General features: G+C 41.5%; 1 protein-coding gene across 3 annotated transcripts in view; it reads right to left on the bottom strand.

The window, feature by feature from the left end:
• The window catches only part of RNFT2 (ring finger protein, transmembrane 2), a 72,354-nt gene that overhangs the window by 30,223 nt on the left and 27,212 nt on the right, over positions 1 to 14,919 (bottom strand). For all 3 annotated transcript variants that reach the window (XM_031948659.1, XM_031948660.1, XM_031948661.1), the window contains exon 7: positions 14,511 to 14,664. In XM_031948659.1, the coding sequence (XP_031804519.1) occupies positions 14,511 to 14,664 (154 nt within the window). The remainder of the gene's footprint in view (positions 1 to 14,510; positions 14,665 to 14,919) is intronic.

Here is a 14,919-nt window from a genome sequence, read left to right as displayed (position 1 = left end):
TAATGTGCACTCATAAATTTATATTCTATTTTCCCTCAATCAGAATATAAACTCTTTGAGGTCAAGGACTCCTTATTTTTTGCCTCTGTAGTCCTAGTACCTGTCAAATAGCAGAGAGTTAATGAATTTGATTGAGTTCAATTAAAAATTAAATTGGTCTAATCATTTAAATCTGCTTAAATAAATCTGATTAATTTGAGTTAATAAATCTGATAAAGTCGACTGACTGATAGAATGAATAGGCTGGACTTAACTCATGCTTGTCAGTGGACAAGAATGACACAATATCTATATTTTACAGCATTTGCCACCTACTGGGCGGGAGGAAGACCAGCTAAAGAAAGCCTTGTGCCCTCCATCCAGAAGGGAGAAGGGGAAGTGGACATCTAGTAGCTACCTTGGGGAATGTGCTCACTTTCCTAATAATTAGCTAACTGGAGAAGAGCAATGTAATCACCACTTATCCAACTAATTAATTCCCTTGGTGCCTCCCAACACTGGCTGCTATGATATGCCCATAATGTGGATTGGGAAAGTGAGGTAGTAGAAGAAGACTGTGTGGGCAATCAGAAAAGGAAGGTTACTTTGGGTCACTTTATGTCCATGGGCCTCAGTTCCCTTCTCTGTAAAGATAAGGGGGCATGGTTGATCTGTATGGCTCCCAATTTGAATTCTAGTTCTGAGAGGCTATGGACAAGGGGTTCCAGAAAGGATCTTAGAGGTCAGGCTTCTGGCCCTAACCCTTTTGCTCTCAGAAGGGAAGGTGTATTGGTCCAGCCAGTTCCCAAAATGCCAGGATAAATCCATCAATAACCAGTATTTAACAAGTATCTATTTCAGAACATCTATAGCTTAGAATCTTAGAGAGGTCATGAGGAACATGGAAAGATTAGAGGGAGGATAATGTCCCAAAGTCACTCAACCAGGACTAGTATAAGTTATTTCTCTGTTTCTGTATATATATATATATGTTCATATATGTGTGTGTGTGTTTGTTATGTATGTATATGATAAAATGTAAGCCTCCTGAGGACAAGGTTATTTCATTTTTATATTTGTGCCTACCAAAGTGCTTGGTATACAGTAGGTACTTATGAAATGCTTATTAATTGGCAAATCAGCACATTTAAGCCTTAAATTTTTTTATGTCTTTTTTATTTTTTATGCGTTTTACACATTAGCTGAAGAACCTCATTAAACCCCTGTGACCCAGGTGCTATTATTAGCTCATTTTATAGTTGAGGAAGTTAAAGTCCAAAGAGATAAAATGATTTAATATGTTTTTGTAGTTAGTAACATCAGAGGCAGTGGAGTAGACAGAGCTTTGGACATGGAGTCCAGAAGAGCTAAGATTGAATCCTGAATTGGTTACTTACTAATTTTGTGACCTTAGCTGACTACTTTGACCTCAGTTCTATCATCTGTAAAATGGGAATAATAATGTGTATCTCTTATTTGCATGGTGACTCCCCCATTAGATTATAAACTCCTTGAGGGCAGGGATTGTTTTTTGCCTTTCTTTATATCCCCAAGTGCTTAGCACAGTGCCTGGACCATTGTAAGCTCTTAATAAGTACTTGTTGACTTGACTTGTGAGAATCAAATGACATAATATATGCAAAGCTTTTTGAAAAATGTAAACATATATAAACATTAATATATGATTTAAGTTTACATATATTATATATAAATATATGGTTGTATTTATATATTATATATTATAAGGATATATGTAACATATAATATAAGCTTAATATATAAACAATTATCATTACAACATTGCATTTGTTATTATAATATTGTTATAATTGTTATAAAACCCTTATTGCTACAGTATTATTATATTTATATTTACAACATTTTTATATACAAAATTTGTAAACAATTACACAATATTGTTTATATATTATTGTTACAATGTTACAATGTTTGGGATTTAAACTTGTGATGTCCTGACTTCAGAGTTGGACCCTGCTTGGTCTAACTTATTTTATGGTGAAAAGTATAATAGAAAGTGAACACAAGAGAGGGGAAGGGGTTGACCCTGAAGACCCGGATCTCAGTCATAGGATAACAGGCACAAAACTTGAATTCAAGTCCCAGGAAGAAACTTGAACTCAAATCCCAAAAAGGGACTTGAACTCAGACCTTTTCTGACTTCAAATCTAGTCAATGTACTTAGCTAGAATCATGGAACTCTACAATGAAAATAAGTAATATCGAGCAAGGACTTCTCTAGAAGTCATTGACTCTAGTGGTGGATTGTGGGAAGGATAAGTGGAGGTCTTTGGTTCAGCAGTTCATGAGAAGAAAATAAGCATCTGAGACCTTTCCAGTGTGGATCATCTTTCAACCTGAAAGCCCTCCTCCCCGGCCCAACGCAGCAGGGGCTCAGGAGAGGGGGGAAGAGTTTAAATAGCAGCTGTCTTCCTAATTTCCCCAGAAGGAGTCCTGGCTGCCACTCCTCCATGCTGAATTCTCACCATTAAAAACAAACAATATCATTTAGTTCAATATAAAATGAATTACGGTAAATTAAACCGTGGGAGCCATGTGGTGGGGAGAGCCCTCCATTGTCAGCCGTGTAGGGAAGGCAGTTTTTCATTTTCAATGGGGGAGGAACAACAGCTTGGGGGGTGTGGAGTCCTGGGAAAATAAATAAGGAGAGAGCCGAAGGAGAGGCTGGGATCCTGGAAGTCCCGGGTGCCTTCCCTGCCCCTGTCCATGTCCCTGTGGCCCCCGCCTCCTGTACTCCCCTCGGCCTCACCTTATGGGCTCCAATGGGCTCCTGGGGAACAGACTGCAGAAAAAACAAAACAAAGGAAAAAAAATAGAGATGGCTGAGCTCTGGGGACAGAGATGGCTCGGCCCTCAAGAGGCGGGGGACAAGGGATGCCAGGGGAGGGGAATGTAGGAACCGAGGAATCTGAAAACTCCAAGGGACCATGGAGCCAAGGGAATTCTCTCCTAGCTCCAAGAGGGAGCGTGAGTGGCCACTGGGCCTTTGTAAAGCTGAAGAGATCAGGGGTTAATGAGGTCAGAGAGCCTCTGCATGTCAGAGTGGGAGGGCAGAAGGGGGGGAGATGTCAGAATTGGGATGGGCCTTAGAATAGGGAATGTCAGGGAAATGAGAGGCCTTAGAACAGGGAATGTCAGAACTGGGGGGAGGGGCTTAGAACAGGGGATGAGAGGGGTCTTAGAATAGGGAATGTTAGGGCAATGAGAGGCCTTAAAACAGGGAATGTTAGAGTTGGGAGGGGCCTTAGAGAATGTTAGAGATGAAGATTCAACTAATCTAATATTCTCATTTTACAAATGGAAACCAAGATAGTTTTTTTGTAGGTGAGAATAAATTAATCTGTTTTAGAGAAATGGTCAGGGAAATGGTCAGGCAGGCCCTCACAGCCCCAGATCACACAATTAGTAAATGTCAAGCTTGAGGCTGTGTTTGAACTCAAGTGCTCTTGATTTAAAGTCCAGTGCTTTATTCACTGTGCTACCCACAGCTGCCTCTAAGTGCTTTAAAGCATCAGATATTTTGGAAACACAAAGAACTGCAAAGACAGACCCCACTTTATGGGATCTATATGTTGTTCAGCCAATTCAGTCACATCGGACCCTTTGTGATCCCATTTAGGGTTTTCTGGCAGAATAATTTGCCATTTTCTTTTCCAAGTCATTTTACAGATAAGGAAACTGAGCAAACATAATGAAATGCCTTACCCAGATCACATGGGTACTAAATGTCTGAGGTCAGATTTGAACCCACAAAAAAGAGTTTTCCTGACCCAGACTTGGTGCTCTATTCACTGTACCACCTGGCTGCCCCAGTAAATCACTTAGACTTCATGTATTCATGTACAAGCATTTAAGAGACATGTACCAGTTGCTAATCACTGCTCTGGGCCTTGGGAATCAAAAGATAAAAACGTAATAGATCCTGCCCTCAAGTAGCTTCCATTTGATCTAAAGGGTATAGCATTTAAGAGTAGGAAAGAACCTTATAGATCATGTAGTGTCAGAGAAACACAGATTCAAGATACCCTCAAACCCTCCAATAAGATTCATACCTGAACAAAAACCCCAACTAGAAGATTCCCTAAGTGGTCATTTACCTTCTGCCTCAAGAGGTCCAGGGAGCAAGGAAACCCACCGGCTCCCAAGATGGCTGTTCCCCTGAGGGGCAGCTCCCATCACTGGGAAGTTTGGCCCAGCATTAAATCTAAATTTCCCTCTTTATAACTTCCACCTTTTGTTTCTGGTTTTGCCCTTTGGAGCTACACTGAAAAAATCTAATCATTCCTCCACAGAACACCCCTACAAATGTTTGAAAACAACTATGGTGCTCCATAAAACATTTTCTTTCTCAGGCTAAAAACACTTCCTACTTTTTTTTTTTTTTTTTGAATTTGCATTCTCAGCTCTGAGCACAGAGCTGGGCACACAGTCAATGCTCAATAAATGCTTGTTGCTTTACAATATGTAGTACCATTTTGAGGTACTTTACTATCCTGGTAGCACTTTTTAAAAAATAGCTTTTTATTTACAAAACACATGCATGGGTAATTTTTCATCATTGACCCTTGAAAAACCTTGTGTTCCAACTTTCTCCTCCTTTCCCTAACCCCCACCCCTAGATGGCAGGTAGTCCCATTCATGTTAAATATGTTAAAGTATATGTTAAATCCAATATATGTATACATATTTATACAGTTATCTTGCTGCACACACACAAAAAAGTCGGATTTAGAAAGAAAAAAACCTGAGAAGGAAAATAAAAATGCAAATAGACAGTAACAGAAAGAGTGGAAATTCTATGTTGTAGTCCACCTGGTAGCACTTTTTAAGGCAATTTCTAGCTTGTGATCAACGGTCTTTCCAAAAGGCAGTAGTAGCTAGGAATGAATATAATGTTCTAGGATAGTGTTTCTCAAAGTATGATCTAGAGTATCTTGGGGATCTTTGAAACCTTTTTAGAAGGTCTACACATTCAAAAATAGTTTTTATTTCGAATATGGTAAATGTCTATAAATATAATCCAGATAAACAAAAACGCTTTGGAGAGATCCTCAATCATTTTTAATAGGATAAAGATACTGCAAACAAAAGTTTGAGAACGACTGTTTTAGGGATAGCTGGCCAGAGTGGACGATAGTGGGGTGAGGGGCTGGGCTTCTCTCTTCTGTCTCTGCACAGTGTCCCAGAATTGGAGTTTTGGAAGGGGGAACCTTCATTGACTGCCTTGGTTTAATGATATATGAGAACCACCCCCTACACACACACACACACATACACACACACACACACACACACACACACACACACTACAACATACTTAAGTAATCATCCCTAAAGATTTTCAATGGATGGTTGCCCATTTCACTCTGGGACAGGTCAAGTGGCTCAGTGGATACAGCATTGGGTTCAAATCTACCTCAGACACTTACCAGCTGTATGACCCTGGGCAAGTGACTTAGCCTGTGTTTTATCAATCCACTGGAGAAGGAAATGGCAAACCACTCAAATATCTTTGCCAAAAAAAAAAAAATCCCAAGTATAGACAGTATGTCATTTCCTTCTCCAACTTATTTTACAGATGGGAAAACTGAGGCAAGCAGGGTGAAGGGACTTGCCCAGGGTCACTCAGCTAGTAACCCTAGGAAGAGGGATCTTCCAGATTCCAGGTGTAGAATTCTATCTACTGTGGTCCTTAGCTGCCCCTTCTAAATTAAAATGTCTGAACACACCACTCCAGATGTGTTCTGATCAGGACACCATTTGACAGTCCAACATAAATGCTAATTAAGTCTGTCTAGCTGATATAAATTAATAATCAATATGGGAACATACCAGTGGGGGCTGGTGATCATTAGTACTAGAAATCCCCCTTCCTTCAATTTAAGAGTTATCCCTTGAGTCCTGGAGGGAGATTGGCTCAGTTACCCACTGGGGACCCAATCAGCCAAAGTGAGTGGGGGTTGGGAGTTAGCCTGGAACTTGTGACACAAGCCACCTCATTGGAATCATACCTAGAAAAGAATTTCTAGGTTTTTGTTAACAATCTATTTAATAATGTGTTTGAGAATTTCCCCAAAAAATTGAAGTCAAAGATACTCACTATAATGTAGAAAAACAGTTGTCCCCCTCCTTTTTTATTTAAAGGAGTCCTGTGCTAGGGGAATGGGATAAGGGGAAGGGAAACTTGGAACATTTGCAAGGGTGAATGTTGAAAACTATCTTTTAAAAAATAAATAAAAGAAAAAAGAAAAGAAAAAAAGAAAAAAGAAAACTATCTTTACATGTATTTTGAATAAAAAGCAAGCATGGAAAAAAAGAAAGAAAATGAGACGTGGCCCTCTTCTGATCTTCAATGAGCATCTCTTACATCTTTTATGGGCTTTTAACTATCACTGAGAGCAGTGATTGCACCAGTAATTAATTAGCAAGCACAGTGGCTAGTTCTTTCAGTCCTGGAGATTTGGTTTATCTGGGTTAGATGGTTCACTTTACAGATGAGGAAACTGAGATCTAGAGAGGGGAGCTGAGAAGGATCTTAGAACACAGAAATCTGGAACCCAAAGGAACCCTAGATCACAGAATGCCCATAGTTGGAGGACCTTTAGAAAGTATCTAACCTAATCCAGTAGTTTTGCAAATAAGCAAAGGTCAGAGAACGAAAATAATTTGTACAAGTTCATTCAGCAATTCAAGTGACTAAACCAGGACTGGTTGATGCTTTCCTCTTGATGATGAAGAAGAATGACCAGTTTTAGACTCCCAGTTTAGAAGCCTAGACTTCTTGGCTAGCTACCGATAGTGCTGAAGGGCTCTTGTCCATTCTCAGTTGTAGATACAGTAGGGTGGCTTGGGGGTCAGTGATCTCACAGAGGCGCTTGGGAAGTAGAGGAAGATGACATTGGGGAAGAGAGATGAATAGAATCGAGAAAATGAAGAGATTCCCCAGAGTCCCCAGACAAGGTGGCTGACCTAGTCTCTCCCATCAAGGGACCATGGGGCTGTCAACCAAAACCAAATATCAAAAGCACTTTAAATTAAAAAAAATAATAATAAATTTCCTGAACTCTCAGCAGATAGAGAAAGGTACCAGGGATGAAGCATCTGCTCTGTGAGCCATTACGGGCCCTTGACAGATGTGATTCTATACCAACCTCCCATCGAAGCGGCAAATAAAGATTTAGCCCCTTTCTTCTCCCCAGACAAGGATTAATGAGCATGGGGATAGCACTCAGACAAGCAAGGAAAGGCTGTGAACTTTTTCCAGGGCCGCAATTTATCTTGGAAAGACTATTCACATCACTTTTACAGGCTGGATCCTACTATGACCTAGCACATTAATCTCGCAGAATAAAATAATAACAATAATAAAGAGGAGTTGGACAATTGCCAGGGTTACATTAATAACTGTCGTCAACACCTCCGCTGGCCGCAAGGGAACGGAGAACTCCATCCCTGCTCCCTCCCTCCACCATCAAATCCAGCCTTGGCCAATCATCAGCTATGTCCTGTTGGAAGAGGAAGTGATCTCGCTCTTGTTAAGACTTGACTCATTTGCCATTTCCTCAGAAAGGATCCATCCAGACCATCCAACCCAACCTTCTTGTTATATTTTATTTAAAAATTTTTATCTTAAAATTTTTATTCATTTAAATAAATGTATAGCTCTTAATTCCTCTCTTTAAAAAAAAAAACACCTCTTTTGCATCAAAGTAGAGTTAGACTAGACAAATATAATGGCTACATCTGATGGTGTATGTCTCATGTCATACCTGTAGCACACCACCTTTCTCCGGAATCCCCTCATTTTATAGGTAAAGAAAACTGAAATCTAGGAAGGAAAAAGGATTTGTTGATAATTACAGGAGGAGAGGAAGCAAGCCGAATGTTAGATTTGAAGTCAGCCAATTTGAGTTCAGATCTGGGTTCAGCTATTTGCTACCTCTGGCCTAGGGCAGTTATATCTCTTAGTCTTGTTTTCCTCACTTGTAATCTAAGGGTGTTGGATCTGATTAAAAGTCCTTTCGCTCTAAGTCCATGAGTCAATTCAATAGCACCAATTTATAATAATTCATCAAGGGTCCATTATGTACAAAACACCAATATGGATGTTGAGTATCCAGAAATGAAACAGGACACAGGAAAGACATGGTATGGTGAAGGAAGAAGTTGTGATCCCCTTGGAGACCTCACTTCATCTACCTGGCCTTGATTTTTTCATCTGTAAAATGAGCTGGAGAGGAAATGGCAAACTTTTAACTTTGCCAAGAAAACCCCAAGTAGGATCATGAAGAAGTCATTTTATCCTGTTTGCCCCAGTTTCCTCAACTGTAAAATGTGCTGGAGATGGCAAAATGGCAAAACATTCCGGTATCTCTGCTAAGAAAACCCCAAATGGAGTCATGAAGAAATCACTTAACCCTATTTGCCTCAGTTTCCTCCTCTGTAAAATGAATCGGAGGAGGAAATAGCAGGCCCCTCCAGTATCTGCCAAGAAAACCTCAAATGGAGTCATAAAAACGTCATTTAACTCTATTTGCCTCAGTTTCTTCATCTGTAAAATGAGAGTTGTAGAAGGAAATGGCAAACCATTCCAGTATCTCTGTCACGAAAACCCCAAATAGGTCACAGAGAATCAGATATGACTTTTAAAAAGGAACAACACTAAGGGGACTAGAATTGAGGGTTTCTGGGATAGCTCTACATTCTAGAGCTAGGCTTCTCTGAACAGCCTCAGACAAGCAGTGAACTGCCTGCCAGCATGGGCCCAAAGATTCACAGAGGTTGGATGAGGGCAGGATGAGAAAGGGGAGCAGCTAGTCAGCTGGTACAGCAGGCTGCCTCCTCCCACGGTGGAGAGGGTTTCACACCCCGGAGCAGCCAGTGCAAAGGCATTTTCGAAAAGTGAGGAAAGTGATAAGGAAATCTTATGTTTCCTGAGAACGATGTCTCTTCCCTGGCCACATGGCCCTGTTTCCACAGACGAGCGTGGCAGACGTCTGAACGCCCACCTCCTGAAGTTGAGGCTTGGCTGGACTCCCCAGCACCCAGGGGCCTGGAGCTGTTGTTCGGTTCCTACCCTTCCTTCCCATCTGTTCTGAGCCTTGACTAAATGGGGTCAGGAAGTTCTTGGGCTGAACTCTGGTTCCAGCCATAATTAACAATCACCAATCAATCAATGATTATTTATGAAGCTCCCACTATTGATTTGGTCCATAATGGGTCATTGGCAGCCGTCACCTAGGAGACCTGTCATTCTCATCTCATCTTTAAGACAACACCTAGAGCATTCAATGCTAGAGCAAAACATATCGATGTCTCTCCAGGGTGAGCCCACTCACATCCTCTAGTTTCAGAGTACTGACAAAATCTCCACAGAATAATGAAAGCTCAGATAAAGGGATGCACAAGGCCAGGGGCCGGACAATTGTCTTGGAGAGAGCTGGATGAGGTCTGTGATGTGTCTTCCTTCCCTCCCTCCTTCCTTCCCTTCTTCCTTCCTTCCTTCCTTCTTTCTTTCCTTCCTTCCTTCTTTCCTTCCTTCCTTCCTTCCTTCCTTCCTTCCTTCCTTTCTTCCTTTCTTCCTTCCTTCCTTTCTTCCTTCCTTCCAATGTATCAGGCACTATGCTTCCAAGGGCTCCCCCCCAGGGCATAGGGAGATGGGACTGGTTGAAAGAAGACAGGATGTTCCAAGAGCCCCCAGGCAGCTGGGACCCAGATACCCAGCAGGCACCAGTCCATCTTGACCTGAGCAGCTGGTGGCTACAAACTGCTGCTCGTCATGGAAGACGGCTCCCAGGAAACCGCCAGTGTGATCCTGGACTAGCAGGAGCTGCCGTGTTCCTAGGCTGGAGTCACACCTTACCAGCTGCTTTTGGGGCAGCTTGGGCCCCAAATGCCAGGCTCTAGACCATGAAGCCAAGAGAAGAAGGTTTTTTAGGGGAGAAACTCTGGTGGTTATATAAGCTCAGAAGTAATTACAACTATTGTTTTTATTATTAAATGAAAAGCAGAGGAGAGAGAGCCAGCCTCAAAGTAAGGAAGACCTGGCTTCATGTGCTGCCTCTGAATTATCCTTAGGTATGGGAACCTAACCTTTCAGACTTGAAATTGCAGAAAATACTCTCATTGAAAGAATGGTCTCCTCACCTAGGTGTTCACTGTTCCAAAGAAATCACAGGTCTATCCCTTATCCCTGTCCTTTGCATCATCATCACCTCCTCCTCCTCCTCCTCCTCCTCCTCCTCCTCCTCCTCCTCCTCCTCCTCCTCTTCCTCCTCCTCCTCTTCCTCCTCCTACTCCTCCTCTTCTTTTGCCTTCTCTTTTTCTTTCTTCCTCTCCTTTCCATCCTCCTCTTTCTCCTTCTCTTCTTCCTCCTGGCTCCTCTTTTTCCTCCTCTTCCTCTCTTCTTCTTCCTCCTCCTTTCCCCTCTTCTTTCTCCTAGTTTTCTTCTTCATTATTATCATTATCTTTTTTCTTTCTATTTAGATGGGCCTAGAGTCAGGAAAACCTGTGATCAAATTCAGCTTCAAACACTTACTAATAGTGTGACCCTAGGCAAGTCACTTGATTTCTGTTTGCTTCCATTTCTTCATTTATAAAATGGGGATCATAACAGCACCTACATCTCAGGGTCATTGTGAAGATCAAATAAAATAATATTTATTATGCACTTAGCACAGTGCCTGTCACTTAGTAAGCACTATATAAATGTAGTTATTATTATATTAAAGATATATATATGTGTGTGTATATATATATAGTTATTTGTTGTTGTTGAATTACAAATAATAGAACAGGTCTGTGGACAAGTCAGTCTCCTCTTATTCTTTAATGTTAATGTTCTATTTCATAAGAGGACAAGACACTGCTTTTTGTAGAGAATATAAGGTTGGGGATATAAGTTCCTGCTCTGTGGACACCCTGAAAACATCCTAGGGATGCTGCAGGGACAGGCTGTAGAGGATCCTGCATTTCATCTGATCCCCACAAGTGTCTAACTCCTCTTTCTTCTTAATAACAAAAGCAATCATTTTAATTATAGCTGTCATAATAGAATTTTTTTTTGGCTACTATTTGTATGCTCATTTCTACAATATGTCGTGGTTTTCCAAGTCCTTTCTTTACTACTGCCTTTTGAAATGCAATGATCAATTATAATCACTCTCAGAAGGGTGCCCCTCTCTGGTGCTAGGAGGTGAGGCAGGTCTCAGCAGGCAAGGTATCCCAAAAAATCATCTTCGATTCTTGACTCTCTGCCCCTGAATCAGCTTCTTTCTCTCATTCTGTGACTGACTCATAGAGCTTTCTGAAGACATGGAATCACAGAACACAAAAGGAAACTGAATCCCCCTGAGGAAAAGTCACAGCTGCAGAGATAGTTAGTGATATAAATGATTAAGAGCTCTGGATCTGGAGGCAGGAAAATTTGAGTTCAAATCTGGCCTCAGACATATCCTAGCTGTGTGATCGTGAACAAATCCATTAGATTTTGTTTGCCTCAGTTTCCTCAATTGTAAAATGGAGATAATAGCATCTACTTCCTAGGGTTATTTTGAGATCAAATGAGTTAATTTTGTTAAGTACTTAGTGTAATTCCTGGCCCCTGGCAATGCTATATAAATGCTAGCTTCTCCTCTGGTTATTATTCTTCTTCTTAATGTTTACTGTATGTAGCAGGTGCTATATAAATGCTAGCTTCTCCTCCTGTTATTATTCTTCTTCTTAATGTTTATTGTATGTAGCAGGTGCTATATAAATGCTAATTTCTACTACTACTATTACTATAACTACAACAACAATTACTACTACTACTACTTTTACTACTACTTCTCTTGTTATTCTTGTTTGTTGCCATTTTGTTCCTCTTTGAGAACAATGGACAATAACCAATTGTCAGTGTTGAGTGTCAGACACTGTGCTGAGCCCTGGTGATATGAATACAAGCAAAAACAGTCGCTGACTTCAAATTACAATAAGAAAGACAAAACATAAATAAGACCTAGAAATTGGGGAGATACAGGAGGAGGGAAGGGTTCCTGTAAGATGATGGGAAATGAGCTGGAAATGGTGGGAGACAATCAGAGAATGAGAAGGAATTGATGTCATTCTCTATCCCTGATTTTGGGTTCCCCTTTGGGGTTCCTCCTCACTTATAATTTATTCGAGGCTCTTTCCCGGTACTAATTTCATTTAGAACCTGACACTCAAGGTCATCCCCAGAGGAAGGTGGGGTCCTATGTAAATCATACTATATGTAGAATTTTTATCAATATTTTGTTGAATGGTCATCTAGACCCCAACTTCTTCTTCTTTTTTTGCTGAGGCAATTGGGGTTAAGTGACTTGCCCAGGGTCACACAGCTAGGACGTGTTAAGTGGGTGAGACCAAATTTGAATTCATGTCCTCCTGACTTCAGGGCTGGTGCTCTATTCACTGTGCCTCAGTGAACTGCCCCTAGACCCCCCAACTTCTTAAAATGGGGTTTGCAACCCTACATGGGGCCCTGTAACTGAATGTGGAGATGAAATTATGATTTATTATCAGTGAATGATTTATAAACTTGTTTTTCATACCTATATACCCAAGGTTATGTAAAAATTTCTCAGGTGAAAAGGGGTCAGAAGTGGAAAAAAGTTTAAGAAACCCTGGTTATTGTTATTTATTGCATTTGGAGACATCTAGATTTAGATTGACATTTAGATGTCTAGCAGAGTAACAGGTCTGGAATTAAGAAAACTCATCTTCCTGAGATCAGATCTGGCCTCAGACACTTACCAGCTATGTGACCCTGGACAAGTCCCTTAACCCTGCTTGCCTCAGTTTCCTCATCTGTAAAATGAACTGGGGAAGGAAATGGCAAACCCCTCCAATATCTCTGCCAAGAAAACCACACATGGGGTTGAAAGACATGACTAAAACAACTGAAAAAGAAAATTATTGTATTTAAAAATGTAAAAAAAAAATCTGAGAAAGATTAAGAAGAGTTTTTAATTTTTAAATAAAGTTTTATTGTATTTAAAAACATAAAGATGTTTAGCTCCAAGGTCTGTGGACAGGATCTGGCCTACTGGTTGTAATTTTCTGACCTCTACTTCAGACAGCCAAGAGACTTGGGGGGGGACCTAAGGCTCTTTCAGTGCATTAGCTAGCTCTTCTAACCACAGATTTGATGAGCTTACCCCCTGTGCCTTTATCCAAGACATCAATAAAAATGGTTAGTGGCCCAGCCCCGAGCAGAGATTCCTGGGGCACTCCACTGGAGACCTCAAGCCATTTACCCTTTAAAACTATGCTTTGAGTCCAGCCACCCAATTAGTTCTTTCTCTCTCTAAGTGCACATCGTCTAAGCTACATTTCTCCATTCTTTCCACCAGAGGGGCATGAAATATTTATCTAAAGCTTTGCTAAAACAGATTATCTGTATCCACAGCATTCCCCTCATTCAGTTGAGGGGAGCCTGGAATGAGCTGTTCTGATGAACTCTACTCATTGTTTCCCTTTCTCGATGTCCATTAACCAACTCTTTAATGAGAACTTCTAAGATTTTTACTAGGAATAAAAGCCAATTTTACTGCTCTACAGTTTGTGGGCTCTGTTCTTTTTCCTTTTTAAAGACCAGACCGGTTTTGCCCTTCAGTGGTTTCATGGCCCTTCCTTCGTTTTCCATGGGAAATTATCATTGATATTGGCCCACTAATCATAGCTGCCAACTTTCTCTGAGGTCATCTAGCTGGAAACGGAGGCCAGAAGCTGAAGTAATGTACCTCAAGTCATATGTTTAAGGTCAGAGCTGGGATTTGAACCCATAGCCCCAGATCCTAAACGCAGATCTCCCACTATTTCCTTGTGATTTTTCCTTTGGGGAGGGATACAATGTATGACTTTGCCACCCACTCCATCTCTGCCATGCTAAAGTACTGGAAAAAGCAATAAGTAAGGTGAAATGGTACCAGTGACTCTCTGGACTTGTTTGCTCATGTAGATTGGATCAAATGATCTTCCTTTTCAGATCTGTGTTTATGTCCTAACATTCTTCTAAGATCTTTTCTAGCTCTGACATTTCCTGTTTTGAGGTTCCTCTCAACTCCAACATTCCCTGTTCTAAGACCCCTCCAAGCCCTGACATCCCCTGTTCTAAGATTCTCTCAGCTTTGACATCCCTTGTTCTAAAGCCCCTCCCAGTTCTAACATTCCCTGTTCTAAGGCATCTCCCAGCTCTAACATCCTCTGTTCTAAAGCCCTCCCCGCTTTGACATCCCCTGTTCTAAAGTCCTTCTGAAGACTGACATCTCATAATTCCATGACAATAGGCAATTTATAGACATCAGAAAAGAAGAGTAAGGGGCTTTAGGTGCCGGGCTAATTGCCCTCCACAGTGGTTATGAGCACTGCTGCTGCCCCATCCTCCCCTTCCAGTTTTAGATCCCTCATCCCAAAGTCCAGAGCTGTCCCTCTGATATGCTTCATGTCAGGCCGCGGCAGCAGCTCCTTACCTTGGACTTGACGGCCAGAACGATCTTGGGCAGGGCCACGACGAGACACTTGAGGGCGATGGTGATGTATTTCAGCATGAAGTCAGCAATTCCCACGATCCATAGTAGGTCAAAGAAATCCAGGCTGTCCAGGTTGGGCTTCAGGAAGATGAGGCTGGGGAGAAGAGACAGTCAAGCTCCCTATTCTATGCATCAGCTCAGTGCTGAAGGTCAAGCTCTATGAGGGCCATGCCGCCCCCCCCCCCAGACCAAGGCAGCCAAACCAGGCAGGGGGCAGTGATGGTCCCCTCACATTCTGCCCAGGTTGGGCCACATCTGGAGGGTGCTGTGCTCCAGTCTGGACACCAGAGCTTCAGAAAGAGATGGCAAACTGGAGAATGCCCAGAAACCATAACCAGGATGGGGAAAG

Source organism: Sarcophilus harrisii, chromosome 1 (assembly GCF_902635505.1).
Source record: "Sarcophilus harrisii chromosome 1, mSarHar1.11, whole genome shotgun sequence".
Classification (NCBI taxonomy): Eukaryota; Metazoa; Chordata; class Mammalia; order Dasyuromorphia; family Dasyuridae; genus Sarcophilus; species Sarcophilus harrisii.
The sequence above is the reverse complement of the archived record's forward strand: the minus strand, read 5'-3'. Positions and strand labels throughout refer to the sequence as shown.